The sequence below is a fragment of the Phyllobates terribilis genome, unplaced genomic scaffold (genome assembly GCF_046119375.1).
Source record: "Phyllobates terribilis strain yellow unplaced genomic scaffold, ASM4611937v1 Scaffold_1__5_contigs__length_1240528914, whole genome shotgun sequence".
Lineage (NCBI taxonomy): Eukaryota > Metazoa > Chordata > Amphibia > Anura > Dendrobatidae > Phyllobates > Phyllobates terribilis.
The window spans coordinates 141,808,857-141,829,032 of NW_027362761.1; the positions used below are offsets into that span (position 1 = coordinate 141,808,857).

Below are 20,176 nucleotides of genomic sequence, written 5' to 3' on the forward strand. Positions count from 1 at the left end.
CTAGTGGAAGCTGCAGGCAGCCAAAATGCAGATCAGATTGACTGATGCATTTGCATAAAACAATCAGTTCACAGAGACAGCCTTCACAGTGTAGGAGTACTAAACTGGTGGGCCTCAACCAGAATCCGAGCCACTAATGCTACATGTCAGAACCTCTATTGATGGCAGATTCAGTTCACTTGTAGTGTACAGTAGATGCTGCCTTCAGCTGGACAACAGTCTAGTATAAATGCTTCCGTATTCCTCCCTAATTTACATGTAATAATGTTCATTTTATTTTGACGACCAAATAATATAATTGGGCTCTTAAATTTTAGGAGTCAAAGGTGCCAAAATTATTTTTTTAGCCGCATCCACGTTATAAATTGATATACACTACTCTGGCTAAGCAGAATTATTAAAAATAAACATGAGCTTCTTAACATCATGATCAAAATGTAGAAGCCCACTGCTATGAATTTATTTCTGGGTCCCTATTCAGTTAAGTGAAGCATTGCATGGTGACGCCACCATTGCGACAAATGATCCAAATGCCCAACAGCACTATTTCTGTCAGTCAAAGCCCACTTTTGCTGCAGGCCACGAGCTCCTACACAACCAGTAGCACAGAAGCCCACCTTTTCCATGTGGTCTCACAACAGATTAGGAACAAAACAGATGGAACTCTTTTTGTTTACTTTTTTCAGCTTTTGGCTTAACAGTATAGATCTTCCTTCATAACATAGGACATTTATATAGGCCATTGTATTCGCCAGACATATCCACTTTCATTAAGTAGCATGTATCATTGATATATCAGAAAACTAATTTTGTCCTGTGAGGGCTTATTTACACTGGCTGATGACTCAGAATGAGCATTCCTAAGAATGTTCATTCCTGATTATCAGCCTGTCTAAACAGGCTACCAAACAAACAAGCAAAACCCTTGTTAACAAATCTTAAAAACCATAAAAATCGTTGTTCTCGGCAGCATATCGTCCTGTAAAGAATACACATGTTCTGTTGAAAAGGATGTTGTTCTACATCCACAGAATGATTATTATTAACACTTGTTCTGTAGGCATGCAATTGCAGTTGGACTGTCTAAACAGGCTATTAAATGGCCACCAATTGGCTTGCATGTAGTTGTTTGGTGCTAATTTAACCCCTTACCGACATATGATGACGTACTGGTACGTTATATACCGGCTCCTTGACTTTGGTGCGGGCTCACATGCCGAGCCTGCATTTTTCCCGGTACATGATGGCTGATTTAATCAGCCATCATATTCGCTTAACAGCCGCAGGTGGTGCGGAACGTAGCCCAAGGCTGTTAACATGTTTAATGCTGCTGTCAATTTCTGACAGCAGCATTCAACACGTGCCATCGGGAAGTGTGTGTGTGTGTGGGGGGGGGGCGTCATTCCACTCTCCCACAGGTGTGTCCGTGGCTTCCATGACAGCCAGAGGTCTGCTGATGACTTCCGTGCCTGTCATTACGATGCTCATGTGAAAACCAGCTGATTAACTGCTATGTATAGCACAAGCTATCAGATGATCGCAGCTTCAAGTCCCCTAAGAGGACTAATGAATCCAGTAAAAAGTAAAAAAAAGAAGAAAATGAAAAAACACATGTTCAAATCACGCCCATTTTTCCCGATTTAAAAATAAAACAATTAAAAAAATATATAAAATACACATTTGTTATCACTGCGTTCATAAAAGCCCGATCTATCAAAATATAAAATAAATGAATCCAATTTGTAAATGGCGTAATGAGAAAAAAATTGAAACCCCAAAATTAAATTTTTTGTCCGCCACAACATTGCTATAAAAGACAATCAAACCATCGTATCTACCCCAAAATGGTATCAATAAAAATGTCAGCTCAGTGTGCAAAAAATAATTTCTCACCCACCTCCAGACCCGGAAAAATTAAAATGTTACGGGTTCCGGAAAGTGGCAACACAAAACAAAAATAGCCCTCATACAGCTATATGGACAGAAAAATAAAAAAAGTTATGGCTCTTGGAAGAAGGGAAGGAAAAAACGAAAACGAAGAAACGGAACATGGCCCAGGGGTGACGGGGTTAATGCTGCAATCGACCAGGTTAGATGCAGCCTAAAAATGAGGCTTTAGACACCGATTAGCTAAAAATTGTTTCCTGGCCCCTGTGCTGAGGAGAATATAGAGCTGTCTGGGCCTATGCACTACTGCCGCTCTTCTAATACTATTGAACCTGGTAAAGTCCTTCATACAATTCTCTTTCTTTTCCAGGATACCTTGAAGACAGTTTTGTGAAGTCTGGAGTTTTCAATGTTTCAGAGCTAGTGCGAGTGTCTAGAAGTAAGGAAATTATAAATGCTACATTATCTATTCTAATAATTAAATATAATTTTCTTATGTTTATTTTAGATTTTAAGTGATGTATTTATGTATCGGCAAGGTGCTGAGACCGGAGGCTAGGCACTATATATAGGTACTAGGCTTATGGTTTGGATTCACCCCATGTCCTTGTAGATTTATTTTCTAACACTTGCATAGACATCTACGCCTTTCGTGCAGCAACTAGTGTTCACTGTCTCACTATAATCAGTTTGTATGTACTCCTGGACTAAAATGTTCCTTACCATATTTATATGTAGGGGATGGTGTGATGTGACATAGCACCAGCTAGAAATCCAAATCTGGAAAGGCTATGCATGTCAGTAATAGGGGCACTGTCCGCTGCCCATTACACCACTGATACTGCTCAGAAAGACTTTTACTGACCTTTCCACTGTGTCAATGTAAAGGGAAGTTGACGTCATCTGGGTAATGGGAAGACAATGCATAGATTTTGTAAGAGAATTCCTGGAGATAAGCAGCACTATTCTGTGCAGTGATAAGAGCATATTGACATGACATCAGGACAAGCACTCCTCAAGGTATGGGGTGGCACTCTTTCATCAGATCTCTACCCTTACAAATATATGAATGACGACCCTGCTCCAGTGACTAATCTCACATATGGACACCTTCAAGGATATATCATTGGCAGTAGTGCACACAACACTTTGGGGTCTCCTATTCAAGGGTACTATGTATTCTCGGCTCCTTGCTTGTCACACTGTATTCCTCTAATAGCATTTGGGTTGTGGTTGTGGCGGGCTTCTTTCATCTGCCATTTGTTTAACCTCTCATTTACCTCAAACCACAAGAGACTGTGGCGTGCTTTACCAGCTACAAACACTAAATGATCACTCCCACCACCTGCCATGTAGGGAACTTATTTCATAAATACGGCTAAAAATGTGGATATGATTTCACTCATTTTCATGCAGTTTTGTTTTAATCACACCTCCACTGTATTGTCCATACGTGGTGCGATCCCTGCCAAAGCCTTGTTCACACTCTTTATTTCTCTGGAGACCTTGTTTTCTCTCGTCCCCATGATTCATAGGGGATTAAAATAGTTTGTAGATATTAAGCCATTTGCGCTGGCAGCTGTGTTCTCCTCTCAGGTATAAGGGCAGCTTTGAATAGGCATCCCTCGAAAAGATATAAGAGAAAAGCACTCTGCTGCTCATCCAAATATGCAAAGAATCCACCTCTGTCATCAAGATCTCTCTTTCCAGCAGGGCTAATTGAAAGGACTATCTGCATGCAGTGAGTATAGTGGGGCCCAGAGATCTGACCCTGCAGCACTGATTGATGTCCCACATGCAGTACATACTGTAGCATGGAAGTGTTGTTCCCGAGTGAAAGGGAGCCAGCAGTCACATCTAATTAACGATTCATCAAGAAATAATTGCACTATGCATAAATTAGGGACACTGTCATCTTTAAAACAAAAGAAGAATTCATTTGGACCTTGTTCCCAAGGTCTCTGATGATACAAAGCGACACTCAGCACACCAAGCCTTTGTGTACAATGCAAGCTCCACCAAATGCCATTGGATATACTTAATGGAAGCATTAGGTATGGGTAAGATGCTCAATAATACTACTTTTTGTCATATTCTTTCAAAAAGATGACAGAAATGTGAATGGATTGTTACATGGTGTCGCCTTAAAATAGCAATCTCACTCATCTGGAAATGAAATCAGGTTAACTATATCTGCAATTAATTCTTTGACTAAAAAGTAGACATTGTATAAGTAACAAGCTGTTATTTCTCCCCAGCACCCATAACACAGGGCTCTGGTGTCAGTTTCCCAATTGGAGAGCCACTAAGCCAGCCATACTATCATGATATGAACTCAGCGGTCAGCTTACAGAGGTCATTATCCTCTCCACCGAGCAGGTAACGGATGAAAGTGACAGTAAAGCAATGGTAGAACGTAGGATCTACTGGAGACAATATTCTGCTAAGTTACTTTTCAAAATATTTTTCCATTTTAGCTTTTATAAAATCTTCTATGATGTAGTACTGTCTAACTGAAGTTACAACTATTACATACATTGTATGACAAGCATCTAAAAGTGAGTTTACACTGCGTCATGCACAGTGTTAAACAGTCACTGGCTGGTAACATGTTCACTGGCCACCAGTCGTTTAATAACCTGTTTATACACGCCTACCCCACTTCACATGGTACAGAACATTCAATGCTCTTAGTCTGCCATTATTTTTTGATGGCACAGATCCTATTTCCACATTACCATGTGCTGTCAAGAACAATAATCTTTTGTGCAAACAAAAAATTCATTTCACCCAAAGAATGAGCATTTTGCTTGTTCGTTGGGTGATCACAAACCTGTTTATGCTGTACAATTATCATGAATGAGAGTTCCCAGAAAGGCTTGTTCACCACAAATTGTGTAATGTAAATGGACCTTATAGCTCTGTTTACATCGTGATCCATTTGCAGAATCCTCATAGACTTCATTGACCTATAATGGGGTTTATCAGGATCCTGATTTTCTCTATGGCAAGAACAGCTTTGCTCGATTTCATGATTCTTGACTTAAAAAAACAAAAGCACTGGCAGACTGGCAAAGACAGCAACATGAACAGATTCATAGCTGTCTGATGAAACACTAGAGTGGTGGAGTTGATGAAGAATACCTGACTTTATTGAATGACCTTAAAGAATCAATGTCACAAATATTTTAATAGAAATATATAAATGTTGATGTGTGTTTAATGCAAAACTAAAACAATACAAGTAAAAGAAATGGATACCTACTAAAAGACAACATTTAAAGGGAGACTGACAGCTGATTCATGCTGCCCAACCCACAGACAGCATGAATCCAGAGGCTGGCTGCATGATTGCAGCCAGGTATAATTTTCTCTGAAATGCGTTTTAGATAAATATAGCTAGAAGATCCGGCTGGGGGTCATTGCCAGAGACTTGATTGTTTCGGCGCCGCTCTAGACTGGCTTTTCCCAGTGCCGCTTCAGGTGATTGATAGGTTTGTCATAATAGGATATACCTGTCAATCATTTTAGCAGTGCTAGAAAAGCCAGCTGGGGCCCAAAACCAGAAATGGTTTTTAAACCCTGCCAGTGTTTTAGAGAAAAATATACCTGGCTGCAATCATGCAACCAGGCGCTAAAGTTGATTGCAGGTTAAATATGTTGCTAGCTGCGCAGAACTATTTTTTTTAATGGTCTCAGACTGGTGATCAACTACAAAAAAAAATGACAGACCTACCTATCACCAGCCATTCCTATAATACGTGTTGGTCAAGGCGGTGTCCATTGAGTGCCTGCAGTAGTCACGTACTGTACGACCCAGAAGAAGTAGCTGTGCAGCAGTACCAGAGGAACAACAGATAGTTACATAGGTTGAAAGGGACCTAGGTCCATCAAGTTCAACCTTTCTCAGTAACCTTTATTTTTTATTTGGCCACCATGCTGGGCTCATTTTAAGAAAAAAACGTTGTCAACTACCATTTTAAGCTCATTATCCAGAAGTGATTTGCTCAGTCAATGTTAATGTAATAATGCTAAAACTCCATCATTTCTATGAATATGTTAATGTGTCTGGCATTGTAAGTTTAATTTAAGACTAGGGCTATTTGTCCATCATTTGCTAATGTGAAATTATAAAAAGGCCAGTGTCCATGTAATGCCAAAAGTACACTTATGTTCTATTATAATGGTAGACGTTACAAGGTCATCCTTACAGTGGAAGGATAATTTTCAACAGAGGAAGTTTCCCTTCAAAGAACGGCCTTTTAATATTTTCCTACTAACAGTGATGACCCATACAATAGGACTGAACGGAAAGGCATACAAGGTTATGTCCATTCAATTAAACATAGAGAGGAAGTTTATCCACATGGAATGTAAAGCTACCACAAGAAAATCTGACCTTTTCTATTTCCTCATTCAAATAGCACCAGACCTTATTCTTGTTATGTGCCACATGAATGTCCACACATCACTCCTTCCTCTGAAAGTGTGAACGTTCATCAGGAAGCTGAATGTAACCAACTCCAAGAGTTTATAAAATGAAAGCACCACTCCAGCTTTTTTTTATTTCAGCGCTGGACTGGTGCTACTAACGCAAGGTTCCTGCACCTAATCTTCTACTCTCCACCGCCGTCTTCAGCTACTCCTGGCGCTGCTCCTGTCCTGCGGTAACCGCACCTTCTGCCTGGCCGGAAGTTCGAAGTAACGGGCACAAGTTTTCAATGTAAGTCCATGAGAGCCAGAACGAGGCTCTCATAGCCTTGCATTGAAAAGTGACCTCCGGTTTTCTTCAGCAAATGCTCGAGCCATCCGGTAGGTCAGAAACTGCTGGAAACCGACCTGAGCAGTGCTGATAAAATATGAAGACGGTGGCCGGTAAGTATGATACTAGGGGTAGATAACTTAGATTAGTAGCACCACTCCAGCACTAAAATAAAAAAAACGCTGGATTGGTGCTTAAAATTTCTTCAGTGATATGTGTGTTCAGTGGTTCACAAAACTAAATGTTTACTTTTCTCAACAGTAAAAGGCCCAAGACCATCTCTATAGATGAGAATATGGAGCCAAGTCCAACTGGAGACTTCTACCCTTCTCCAAATTCACCAGCAGCTGGGAGTCGGTCATGGCATGACAGAGACCAAGGTACAAAGATTAACTTTTAATCATGCTTTTAACCGGTTTTGTCTGGCTCCTCTAAATGGGTTCAAATATGACCAGCTTGGTGGTGGTCCAACTCTGGGCACCATTGCTGATCAGCTCTGGAGAGGTCTGCAGCCTCATCTGTGTTTACCTTGCATGCCACCTACGTAGTAGTGATTGTGCTAGGTATTGACCGATTCATGTGCATAGCTGCAATACCCAGCTTAACTTCTATTAAGTTGATGGGCATGCTGGTATGCCAAGCAATATAAACGCTTAAAATACAACAGCACGTGCGCAAGCGCTGCAGTCTCTTTAGACATCTGATTTGAGGTTGAAGTGTGAAGAGTTGGACCCCCACCAGTTTGATTTTGATAATCTCTCCTAAGACTAGGCCATCAGAGTGGTCATCTGGAAACACTCCTGTGAGTCCTAATAGTATAACCTCTAATGTTTTGCACAGTGTGGTGCAGTGATTTGATTAAGAGCCCAACTACCCTTACAGACAGAGCAAAGTGTGACCTTCTTTTCTAATAGTCCCTTCTCTCCATGTTTTGTGGAGCTCTCCTATGAATAGGTGATACATGATATTTGTGGGCCAACCCCTATAATAATGCTGCCAGATATCTTTTACACTTTATATCGTCCTTGGCTTTTCATTGGCATATTGTGTCAATTTAGAATAAACAGTTTTTCTGGTGTTTTCATTTAAGTAGATACTGTATAGAAGTTATTAGATTATAGATTATTAGTTGTCAGATATTCCCGTCATAATAATTTCTGTCTTCTTCCTCCGTGAGATGTCTCAAGATCACTAACACGTCACACTTCTTCTCAGAATTCCTAATTAATATTTGATCAAGCATATTGTTTTCTAAAAGCAATACACATGTTTTAATTTGTTAGCATAGAAAAAGACAGTGCAAGTAAAGCGACTGTACTACTTTCAATAAAGCTCCCTCTTTATGACACTAATGACGCCATTAAAGTAATCTCTCTGCTTTAATAGGCTCCTTTTTCCTAGACGTTATTTAATTGTATTATCCATTTAGTCTTATCATAGTGGCTTCCTAGAGGATAGGACTTGCATAGTAAATGGTTTTAATACTTCATCTTTCCAACCTTGCAGACGACATGACATGGAGGATCTTGCTAGATCAACAAAATTTCAAGACTGCATGCTAAAGTCAGCAAGTTTTGATAAAGAATTTCCAACATGTATCATTGACAATATCATCAAATATTGTCTATAAGATAGAGAGATGATAGATACTAGATAGATACAGAGATAATAACTGATGCAGAAATAATATTTTATTCAGAGATAGATCGATATATAAAAGATAGATAGATAATGATTGACTGATAGATTGATTGATGATGTTAGATATATAATTATTATAGATAGATGGATATTAGATAGATAATGATTGACAAAAAGATAACAATTGATACACAGAGTAATAGTCTGATATATAAAAGATATAGATAGATAGATGTAAAACCCATTATGCTGACTACATACAGCCACCGCCGGGGGCGTTTTTGGCCTTGCTTCCTACATGTTTTGTTATTAGAGTGGTCCCTCTAGTTACAATAACCATTAATTTTGGGGTAACCATTTTAAGTTGAAACTATTAGGATTTGAGACAAGTCTATGGAAACTGGTAATTATTTCTGAAGCCCCCATAGTGTCATCTCCAAATAATACATAATGCAGATAAGGAATACAGGTAAAACAAGTCCAAAAATCTCTTTTTGTGCATGGCTAGGGTTTCTCCACAGTGTAATATAAAACACAAAGTGTACCAGAAAAATCCAATACAACAGCTCTAACCTTCCATTCAAAAGGGCGCTCATTCTGGCACTGGTGAAATGCCCATGCTGATCTTTGTCTACCAGCAGCATTCATGTGACTGTTGCGGCAAGTTGCTGTCATGTATGGCTATATTCTACTGCCATCACTTGTCAGCACAGCCAGTCACTGATTAGCTGCTGGCTGCAGGTAAGCAAAGACCCGGAGGAGCTCTGGACCACTAGTCTTTTGGTCTTCTTTTTATGACATTTCCTTTATTTAGTTTTTTAGACAACCCCTTATAACATGCATTGTATGAATTAAACTCCTAAGCTCCCTCTTGTGGTGGCTTACAGCAGGCAGAATTTTGTCTTTGAACTTTATGCCTGCAGGGGATTTGAAGTTCAGTGCCTAAAGTCACTGACCATGATAAAGAAATATTATTCAGCACAGAATTCTGAATTAGCTTAGATGAAAAACAAGACAGGATTTAAGAGTGAACATAAATTTTAAATTGCATCTGTAAGCAGGTCTGAGCATTCGCCTTCGTTTAAATTCCAATTTACTGCATTTTCTCTAATTAGATAAAGTCAGCCAAGTACTGTAACTCCATTGCATTAACAAATCGATTGTAATTGACTTTTTAAGCTATTAGCATGATCATCCTACCTGCTTATGGATGAAACAATCCTGGCAAAATATATGAGAACTTCATTGAATACATTTTACAGAATGAGAGATGGCTTTCTCTCTTCGGTTTTATTGTCACTTTATCAGCCAAATGAGTAAACTTTATAGACCAACACATAAAACTTTTTTGCCTTACACGTTCTAGCTCCACCTCATCCTTACTGCACCTTAACCTTTGACTTTGAATTTTCAACATTATGAAATCACTAGGGCAGGAAATTCTATAAAGTTTATAGAGTATAAAGGTGCATTTACACTGTATGATTGTCATTCCTAGGAATGCTCATTTCTTGATAATCTTGCAGTCTAAACAGGCTTCTGATCACCCGACAAAGCGTTCATTTGTCTGGTGAAAGAATCTTTTGGTTAGTTCAAAAGATCTTTGTTCTCTTCAGCACCTTGTCCTGCACTGCCAAGAACAATGGTAGATGATCTGCAGTATATCTGAAGCACAGTTAGGCTATGTGCCCACGTTGCGGACCTGAAGCATATTTTTTACGCTTCTCCCTGGCGGGAAAATCGCATGCGGATATTACATGCGGTTTTCCCGCCAGGTAGAAGCGTTTGTGAGGCGTCTTTGCATGCATTTCTGCATGCGGGTTATCAAGCACTTCTCCAAGCATCACTTGGAAAAGTGCTTGACAACTTGTTCAGAATGGTAAAAAATAAAAAAATAAACTTTATACTCACCTTCCGATGCATTCTCTGCCCCGTCCGGAGTCTTGAGCGGCTCACGCTGTTGTGTGCAGGACCTGCGGTGACGTCATTGAGTCATGTGGTGGGTTACATGACTCAATGACGTGGCAGGTCCTTCAGACAACAGCGCGACGGAGGGAAAACATCAGAAGATAAGTATAAACTTTATTTTTTCTTTTTTTTACAGGTTCTTTGGTACCCAGGTCTGGATGAGAGTCTCCTCTCCTCCAGACTTGGGTACCATCCGCACATTGATTCCGCTGCGCTTCCGCAAAATTAATGAACATGCTGCAGATTTTTGACTGCAGCATATATGCTGCGGAAAAATCCGCAGCATGGGCATTGACATTGCGGAATGCCATTGGGGACCATGGGGTGCGGATCTACATGCGTTTTTCAAGCGTTTACGCTGCGGAAATTCCGCAGCATATACGCTTGAAAAATGCTACGTGGGCACACAGCCTTAGCCTGTCTAAATAGGCTATTAAACGACCGCCAACTGGCAAACATGGTGTCGGTTGGCGATCTTTTAACGCAGCACATTGGAGAATCTAAATGCACCTTAAGGCTGTTTACAATCATCTGGACCATGTGTAATTCTACTTGAAGGAACTTCAAAGGTTGTACAGTATAAAAAAAAAAACATCGCGGCTATCTTCCAGAACCACCCCCACACCTGCCTTGAGGCTTAGCACCATTTAATTGCATAGGCCTGATCTGCAAGGCCACGGAAAGGCTGTGGACAGGCACTTCACTGTTACGAGAAGAAGCGCTCATGGGTTTTATATCTCGTACAACTCATCCTAGTGGATCCTGGCTGGTAGGATAAGGATCACAGGACTCTGGTCAGTGGTCATGTGCAACCGACATGGCCACTGGACCAGTGTCCTGTGACTCTCTTTTTCATATCCTCGACTTATTATAAATGAATCCTAAGTAGATTTTTTTCTTGAAGTGATTGAGTCAGCATATGAGGTTAACTTTTGCTGTCAAAATGTTTAACCCCCAACAACCCACATTATAAGTTAATGAGGTTATTCAGAGTCCATTGGTATTCATAGTATGATCAAATCAGCAGAATGCCTTGGCTTCCATTATATATGGGAACCACCATGAAGATATGAGCGAGACCTAATTGCCTAATTCTTTTTTCTTTAAAGGGGTTGTCCACTTCTAGGACAACCGCTTCTCTATCTGAATGTTTTCCCCTGTGAAAATAAAAAAGCTTATACCTCCTGTGCCGGCGCCATGCCAGTGATGTCGGCACTCGCATTCTCAGGGTCCACGCGCGGTTGTTATGACACATGAGCTCTACACCCAATCAGCGCCGGCTTCACTGCCCTAGCCCTTGGACGTATATGTAATCAAGATGAAGTGAATGGCCAGCCGTAGCTCTCACTACCACTTTATTACATATATGTCTGAAGGCAGGGACAGTGATGCCAGTGCTGATTGGGTGCAGAGCTCATGTGTCATAACAACCTGATGTGAGTCCCGGGAACACGGGTGCCAACACCGATGGAACAGCACTGGCGCCGGAGGTGAGCATAAGCTTTTTTTCTTTTCATGGGGTCAAGCATTCAGAATGAGAAGGGGTTGTCCTAGTAGTGGACAACCCCTTTAAAAATGAGAAACCATGGAAACTAGGATAAGGTCTAATTTTCAATGCCACGATTTGGGGGGCAGAACAATATATTACATTTTTCTGTGGGGATGGATGAAGAATAGCATGTGCACTTTTTTTTTAAGTGTAAATTTTTGAACTGTTCACTGTGTGGCATAAATCATTATATTTATCTGTATAATTACTGTGGTGCCATTCTTAGTTTTCTATGTTTTACTACTTACACAAAAATTCCCTTTTGTGTAAAAACCATTTTGCGCTGTTAGCTTACTTTACTAGGGCAAGCTGCAGTTTTCTTTGGGGCTATTTTGCGGTGTTTGCAACTTTTTAACCACTGTCTTTTTACTATTCTTGAAAAATATTGTTAGGCTTCTGGTTTCCATAGCAACCTTTTGGCATCTAAGGAATTGAATGAGTGGGTTTAGGACTAGGTTCAGCACTAGTTCAGCTACTACTGCGAGCGTGGGTAGCCAAAACTGACTCACTGGCATGTTCTCATGTTGATCGCATGGGTACGTTTCTAGGAACTACATAGTTCCCCTGATGTAAATATACATCATGGTGTGTTAAAGAGTTAAAATCATTAGTAGAGTTGAGGTTTTTTTTTCGATGCAATTTGAGTAACTATTATATCTTTTTTCGATAACATTAAGTGCCGCCATATAGGTGGACACCTTTTGAATTAGGTTCTCAAGAACTGATGCTAAAACCTTGTTGTTTTTACATTTTGGGTATAAACCTGTTATATGCTGCCCACTTACTGCCACTTTTAAAGAAACACTATAAAGCGGGCGCCTAGAACCAGAAACTTGCCAGTCGTTTAGGGAGAAGTTAGTATTATTGACAGTGACAATAGGGGAGTAATGGTCTTTTGATATTAGGTGTGCTTTTAAAACCACAAAGAGAAGTATGGAGGGTTAGATGAGGGAAGAATCATGAATGGTATTCGTAGGATTAATTTAATGTCTGCATGTCTATCAGCTATATAATACCATTCATGGACAGGAATTGTGCATTCATGAGCTGGAGGGCTCCTACATTTTCCATCTCACAAAATAAATCTCACACTTAGGTCATTAAGAAATGATGGAATACTTGGTAAGCTACAACTATTAAATGTTTCATGCTTGTCTGCTACAAATAGAGACGGACTGAACGTACTGTACGGAAACAGAAAAGATAATAGATCAACTAGTTCTGCTATTTATTGTCCAGAAGAAGCCCCTAAACTGTATGACTATTCTTATTCTTCGAGACTTGACCCTCATAGCTCCTAAAATGTGTGTTTATTTTTAATATTCCAATCATTTCTTGTTCATCTCTCGTGATACAGTTTTAGACTGTGTGCGTCTCCAGGGATTGCCTGCCTTTGGCCTTGTGGCACTCAATAACTCAGCCCTCTCATCTCTTGGTTAAAGTACTACATGTAGAAAATAAAAACATCCTCTGAAATAGCAAACGACTATAGCTGGAAAATACGCAGATGTTTCAAAGGATTAGAAAAACCTGTTCACTGGTCAGTTTTTGTCAGCGTCAGATGTGAACAACCAGCAGCATTACCGCTGCCGGTGAATTAGTTTCCAGTGTAGACACAGACCGCCTGTCCGCTTGTGTATACGATTTGGTGTGAAAAACAATCAAACATTTGAAATGAATTCATTTACAAAGAAGCCTTACATGCAGTTTATGGAGGACTGTCTCAAGGACACAAGTAGTATATGTCAGCGTAGAGAGAGGACGGCTTGTTACAGCACTGTAAGAAAAGGTGCCCATTTTTAGAATTGAGTCTAATGGTGGCCATCTTTACAATCTTACCAATGCTAAAACTATTTTCTTTTCAGTGGCACATGGCTTTGGAAGCATTATCTATGAGCAATAGCTAATACATATCTTCCAACAAGCTTAAAGAATCAAGTATGCACTGTAGTTTCTGCCCCAAGGCTCACACTACAGAGGCAAAAGGTCACAAACTTTACTCTTACGACTTCAGGGCCTTCCACACCTGCAGTGCAGAGCAGGGAACACTTTGCCAGAATGGAAATCATCATTACACATATATTTTGCAAACGTTGAGAAAATTTTGGCCTTAACATGAACTCATGACTCATTGGGGAAAATCTAATTATTAACAACAATAGCTGCATTTCATATTATATAGTATTGTTTCATTTACTTTTACTAACATATGGAAGCCCTTTCTGTCTTATTACTCAGGCAGTACGTTTTCCCTTTTTTTTCTAGTAAACTTTATACTGTATTAAAAATAATTTATACTTTTAGCCCAGATTTGAAGTCCCCAATGTCAGGCATTTTTCTGCTGATTTACTTTCGAAACTCCAAAATCAAGTTGTAAGACTTAAGTTGCGTTACTTGTAGTTTGTAAAAATCCAGTGCGATGAATAACATCTAAAGAGATGAAAAATTGTTAATGGGAAAATAACTGGCAAAGTCCACTAGTTTGTACCTGTGCGATACGAGAGACATATACTGTAAAAACACACCGATAATCTCCAAAATTAAAATTAATAACAGGTGAAGTTGATAATATTGATTATCTCATCACTGTGGCACATGTCGATGGGTTGTATATATTAGGCAGCAAGGAAACAGGCAGTTCTTGAAGTTGCTGTATTTCATGCTGGAAAAATTAGAAAGTGTAAGGTTCCTTGCAGCTTTGACAAGGGGCAAATTGTGATGACTTGATTAGAGTATCCAAAGAGGGTACAAAACAGCAGGCCTTCCCCTGTGGGTTTCTTGTTATGCAGTGGTTAGTATCTGTCAGACGTGGTACAAGGATGCCTAAGGCTCATTAATTGGGAAGTGAAGGCAAGCCTGTCTTGATCAGTAAGGATAGTGAGACCTGCCAAACTGCAAAAATTTCTCAGAAATGGTTTCACTGATAAAATCGTGCTGAATTCATTGCTATTTTTCTATCAAGAGATGTCTATGAAGTGATGGTAATTCTGATGAACCACACTGGGAATTGGTGGGTTACATCAAGAGCTCTTGATGGTTGATGTCATATATGTTTTTAATCAAACGATAACACAAATGTGAGTAGAGCCATGTTTAAAGAACCCACCACCAATAACTGAAACTAATGCTTAAGCCCCCATCTCACATAGCGATATCGCTAGTGAGATCGCTGCTGAGTCACGGTTTTGGTGACGCAACAGCGACCTCACCAGCGATGTCACTATGTGTGACACTTTGCAGTGATCAGGCCCCTGCTGTGAGGTCGCTGATCGCTGCAAAGTGTCCTGGACCATTTTTTGGTCCTTGCCCTCCCGCTGGTCAGCACACATCGCTGTGTGTGACCAGCGGGACCAGCAATCAGGCTGGTAACCATGATAAGCACCGGGTTACTAGGGGCACACACGCACTTAGTAACCCGCTGTTTATCATGGTTATCACTCTGCTACGGTGAGCGGTAACCTCCCGCTCACCGTAGCAGAGTGGTAACCATGATAAACAGCAGGTTACTAGATGCGCGTGTGCCCCTAGTAACCCGCTGTTTATCATGGTTACCTGCCTGCTCCTGCTTCAGCAACAGACTGGTAACCAGGAGCAGGACATCGTGAAAAGATTCTTTCCACGATGTCGCTGCTCCCCTGATCGCTGGTGAGCCTGCCTGTTTGACAGCTCACCAGCTATCACTTTGCGACGCACCAGCGATACCGGCCAGGTCACATCGTTGTCGGGATCGCTGGTGCGTCGTTATGTGAGACGGTACCTTTATTGTGGGAAACTTGTATACACAAGTCCAGGTAGCACAACTCCTACAGAGCATGAGAAATATTGTCAGAAATGTATCCGTATACACATTAATAGTCACAGCTGTGACAATGTCTCCTGATATTGATGCACAGCAGGATGTCTGTATAGAGTTATGCTTGTTCTCAGATGCTTCCAGTCCATTACTTAGTTCTCCTTTGTGTTAGTGCTAACCTTACTGTCTATCTCAGTGTTACTCCGCACCTTGTAGCATTCATTTCAAATGACCATTTGTCTGCCATGGAGGATGTAAGCAAACATATCTTATTTTTCATTCTGGCGGTTAATTACTTGTGCTTGAAGTGACATCATTCAACAACTGTTACGGGATCAAGCCCATATGCCTTGTCATATGGACGAATAACTAGTTTAATCATGTCTTTAGATACAGTAATTCAACCTCATTATCTCTAGTTTGTTGTAAAGTAGTCGTGGTAGCTAGGATAAAATGCTTTTCCTATGAATAGTGTACATTTTTTTTCAAGAATATCTTTTAAAACCTGAACTTTTTGAATAAATAAAGGTACCAAATCCTGGTTTAATTACCATCTGCTTCATTTGCATTATAATGCGTGTTTACTTCCCGTCTTGTATTTTCACAAATAGTTTACTTACTACAGTATGTACACATTTAATTATTACTATTAGATTTTCTGTAAACTCCACAGATGCTGGCAATTTTAACCATTGTCGGCTTGTTTCTCCTCTAACATTTGGTCTGATGATCTCTAGATGTGGAATATCATGTCTAAATCTGATAAGCCACTAATGACAGTCTGAACTGTAAAACAAACACTCCAATTAATCTAGATGCTGTGGCAGAGCCAGGCACTCTCGCAGCAGTCGCAGTGTATGTTCCTAGAGTGAGCATTCTTTTTTTCCCTCTTAGCTTTCCTAGAAGTCTGGTGTTGGAATCCTTTTAAAACCGGCAACCTCAGTAAACATCAGCACAGTGAACATATGGTTCTCTGCTTGCAGGAAGCAAAGCAGGTGTCTTCAGTGAGCAGGTGTTGCTGTGGCTGTTTGAACTTGCCCCCAGATCACCAGTTGACTGCCATGACGCCCCCTAACAGGTGGCTAGAGGCACTTGGCTGACCATGTGATGTTTATCGAGGGAGCTACCAGGGATGGCTGACGGCTGCAGGCAGGAGAAGAGGGGCTCTTCTCTATCACTTTGAGGATATTTCCCAAACTCTTGTCTCATTAGTGTTTCCTAAGGTCCTTTTGGAAGAGAACAACAGTTTAATTAAGAGCTCCCGTAAAACACGTTCCCTCACACTTTTCCCCCTGCAGCGCTTTAGCACATCAGAGTCCATCAGAGTTGCCCCGGGCTGAGTCAAGCAGATATGCATCTGGCATTCCATTTCTGCAAGCTGTCAATACATACGCAGGGCCTCACACCAGTTTCCTCTTGCCTCATCTACAGATATAGCTTCATATCAAGGGATCAGCTTTTTAATATTTACATAAGCCTGATTACTTTGATGTGGTCTTAAGACATGCCCGACCCAAGGGTGGCCACAAAGCTGTTAGAACTGTATTACGCATCTCAATCACACAACGCATAGGTAATAATTAATGTAAAGTAAATTCAGCTCCAAATTAGTTTTTTCAGCTAATATAAAATACAGGTTTATTTTCATTCATGGCAAGAAACATACTGAATTTGTAAATGACACTGGTTAGTAAACAGGATAGAGTGAACAGGACAGAAAGAGATCAGGTTATCCAACATATATCAAATGCTTAGATAGTAACCAGTACATATGCTAACAGTTTAGGCCTCATTCAGACATCTGTTTTTCACGTACTTGTTCTATCAGTGGTTTTCACAGATAGAACATGTACGATTTAGTATATGGCGCTGTTTAAATATATGTGATTTTTTGAGGACCATGTGTCCATTTTTTATCAACATCACGGATGAAAGTCACCCATACAAGTCTATGGGTCCCTGAAAATCACTGACCGCACACTGACAGTGCATAGCCCATTTCTGTCCAGGTAGAAGAAGCTGTGTAATTATTTATTTATACATGTGTGAAACTTACTGATGGTAAAAGCAGACACACTGACCAAACTCTGATTCTCAACATTGATGACACTTTGACAATTTTTCTGTATGTATAAAACCACTAATGTCTGAATGGGGCCCTACCATGTAGTCAACCATCATTTGCTGCAGGAACGTTATTATTCTTCTTATAGCTTACTGAATTTATAGAGTGTTAACCCTTATGAATAAAGCTGCTTATCATTACTGTAATACAGTCTTTTGACTATCGCTTCATTCTCATGCTGCTGTTTTACAAGCTTGTGTTGCATACTATGTGGTCCTTTAGGAACACCTCATAGGCATCCAAAAATGATTTCATATTTGCTGTACAATGATTGTTCTGCAATTTATCTTTTATGTAAGCCTAGTCTCATTACTCTATTAAGCTGTCCTGTTGTATTTCTAATACGCTAGTGTATAGAGCCAATGACTGAAAGTATGTAAGACAGAAGGAACTATGAACCTATTGATTGATTATCAAGTATCTGTATAGCACCAACATATTTAGCAGAGATGTGCAAAGATTGTAGTCACTCACTTACCGCCTCAGTTTTAACAAAACATGATGTAAGGCTCTATTGATACTGCGTTTGAGGCATCAGTTTGATGTCTACGTCAAGAAAGGCTAGTTATTTCACATCAGATATACCAAACGCTCACAGCAAACACTGTGTTGGTAGACCCTTACATATCTTTACCTCTGGTATGAGCATCTTATTTGAATATTCTAAGTATTATAAATATTCAGGAGTGCCAGGCAGTCTGACCATTTTTACAATAGAGTGTCATGTGAAAAAGTCATTAAGCCCCATTCATTTTTTGTAACGTCACATACAGCGTTTACAGGCCAGTCAACCAGAAACAAGCAGTGGAAAATGGAGGAAGTGGAGGCTTCTGACTGTTGCTGGCTTAAGATGAAAATGGAAGGTGAGAACTTGAAGAGTTAAGTTTATTTTAAAGACCGCTCAAGGTTCATCTATTTAACTCCTTAATGACCACCTTAATGTAATATCTTTAGTCTGGTGTGGCCATGAGTAAGGACTGATCCAGTCCAAAACATGTTGGCTAGACTGTATAGTACATTCGGGCACCATGTGTGAATTCTATGAAGGTTTGAATAAAGCTGAATGTTTTATGATGAGCTACCTGGGTGCCAGATTATCAGTTTCTCCTTTGCTGATGCTCCGTTTCGGAGCTGCGATGCACTGGAGTGACTCTATCTTCAAGAGTGGTGAGCTGACAAGACTTGTTTGGTTTACTCAGGACAACTAAAGCCCCCGTCACACTAAGCGAGATCGCTAGCGAGATCGCTGCTAAGTCACAAGTTTTGTGACGCAACAGCGACCACACCAGCGATGTTGCTATGTGTGACACTTTGCAGCGATCAGGCCCCTGCTGTGAGGTCGCTGATCGCTGCAAAATGTCCTGGACCTTTTTTTGGTCTTTGCCCTCCCGCTGGTCAGCACATATCGCTGTGTGTGACCAGCGGGACCAGCGATCAGGCTGGTAACCATGATAAACAGCGGGTTACTAGGGGCACACGCGCACTTAGTAACCCGCTGTTTATCATGGTTACCACTCTGCTACGGAGAGCGGGAGGTTACCGCTCACCGTAGCAGGCTCGTAACCATGATAAACAGCGGGTTACTAGCTGCGCGTGTGCCCCTAGTAACCCGCTGTTTATCATGGTTACCAGCCTGCTCCTGCTTCAGCAGCCAGCTGGTAACCAGGGGCAGGACATCGTGGAAAGATTCTTTCCACAATGTCGCTGCTCCCCTGATCGTTGGTGAGCCTGCCTGTTTGACAGCTCACAAGCGATCACATAGCGACGCAGCAACGATCCCTGACAGGTTGTATCGTTGTCGGGATCGCTGTAGCGTCGCTAAGTGTGACGGGGCCTTAAAAAAAGAAGTAATAAGAGGTTGTAATCTAGGTCTGCCCTTGTAGTTTCTTTACACAGCGCTTAGCAAGTAATGCTTAATATATTGCAGTGTAGGAGTGCTGCATCCCTGACATCCTGATAGAACTGCCAGATCCCATGACCCACAACCGTTTTTACTGTGACTAGACACATTTAATGAGAGGTTGTGGATAGGAACTCATTTTTAAGCCAATTCTTTCTTCTAACCTTAATAATATTGCTGTACACATCACATATGTATAGGGCAGTGGACATTTTTTTTTTCTTTTTGCGTGTTATTATAGTGATGCATCCACTTTAACGCAACATGTTACTCTTATTTAATAGCTGCCATGGCTTTTAGATGAAATGCCACAAAAGAAAATATAACATCCAAATATCATAGCCCAGCAGACCTGTCATAATGTGCTGCCCATAACAGTTGCCATCAGATCCACTTTAATTTTTCTAAAAATAGGATAATATCTTGGTATAAAAGCATATTATTCTACTAAAATGGAAATAAACATGAAAAAAAAATATTGAAAATGTCCCAATACTTACAATTATTATACCTGTTAAACTTGCAAGTACTAAAACTCACTGAACAGTCAA

At 40.5% G+C, this 20,176-nt stretch overlaps 1 protein-coding gene across 9 annotated transcripts in view; it reads left to right on the forward strand.

The window, feature by feature from the left end:
- Positions 1-20,176, forward strand: part of NFIB (nuclear factor I B) — a 542,788-nt gene that overhangs the window by 460,720 nt on the left and 61,892 nt on the right. For 7 of the 9 annotated variants that reach the window (XM_073667928.1, XM_073668004.1, XM_073667965.1 and 4 more), the window contains exons 4-7: positions 2,258-2,326; positions 4,146-4,266; positions 6,911-7,029; positions 18,499-18,588. In XM_073667928.1, the coding sequence (XP_073524029.1) occupies positions 2,258-2,326; positions 4,146-4,266; positions 6,911-7,029; positions 18,499-18,588 (399 nt within the window). The remainder of the gene's footprint in view (positions 1-2,257; positions 2,327-4,145; positions 4,267-6,910; positions 7,030-18,498; positions 18,589-20,176) is intronic. The other 2 variants (XM_073667974.1, XM_073667994.1) reach the window with 1 other exon arrangement.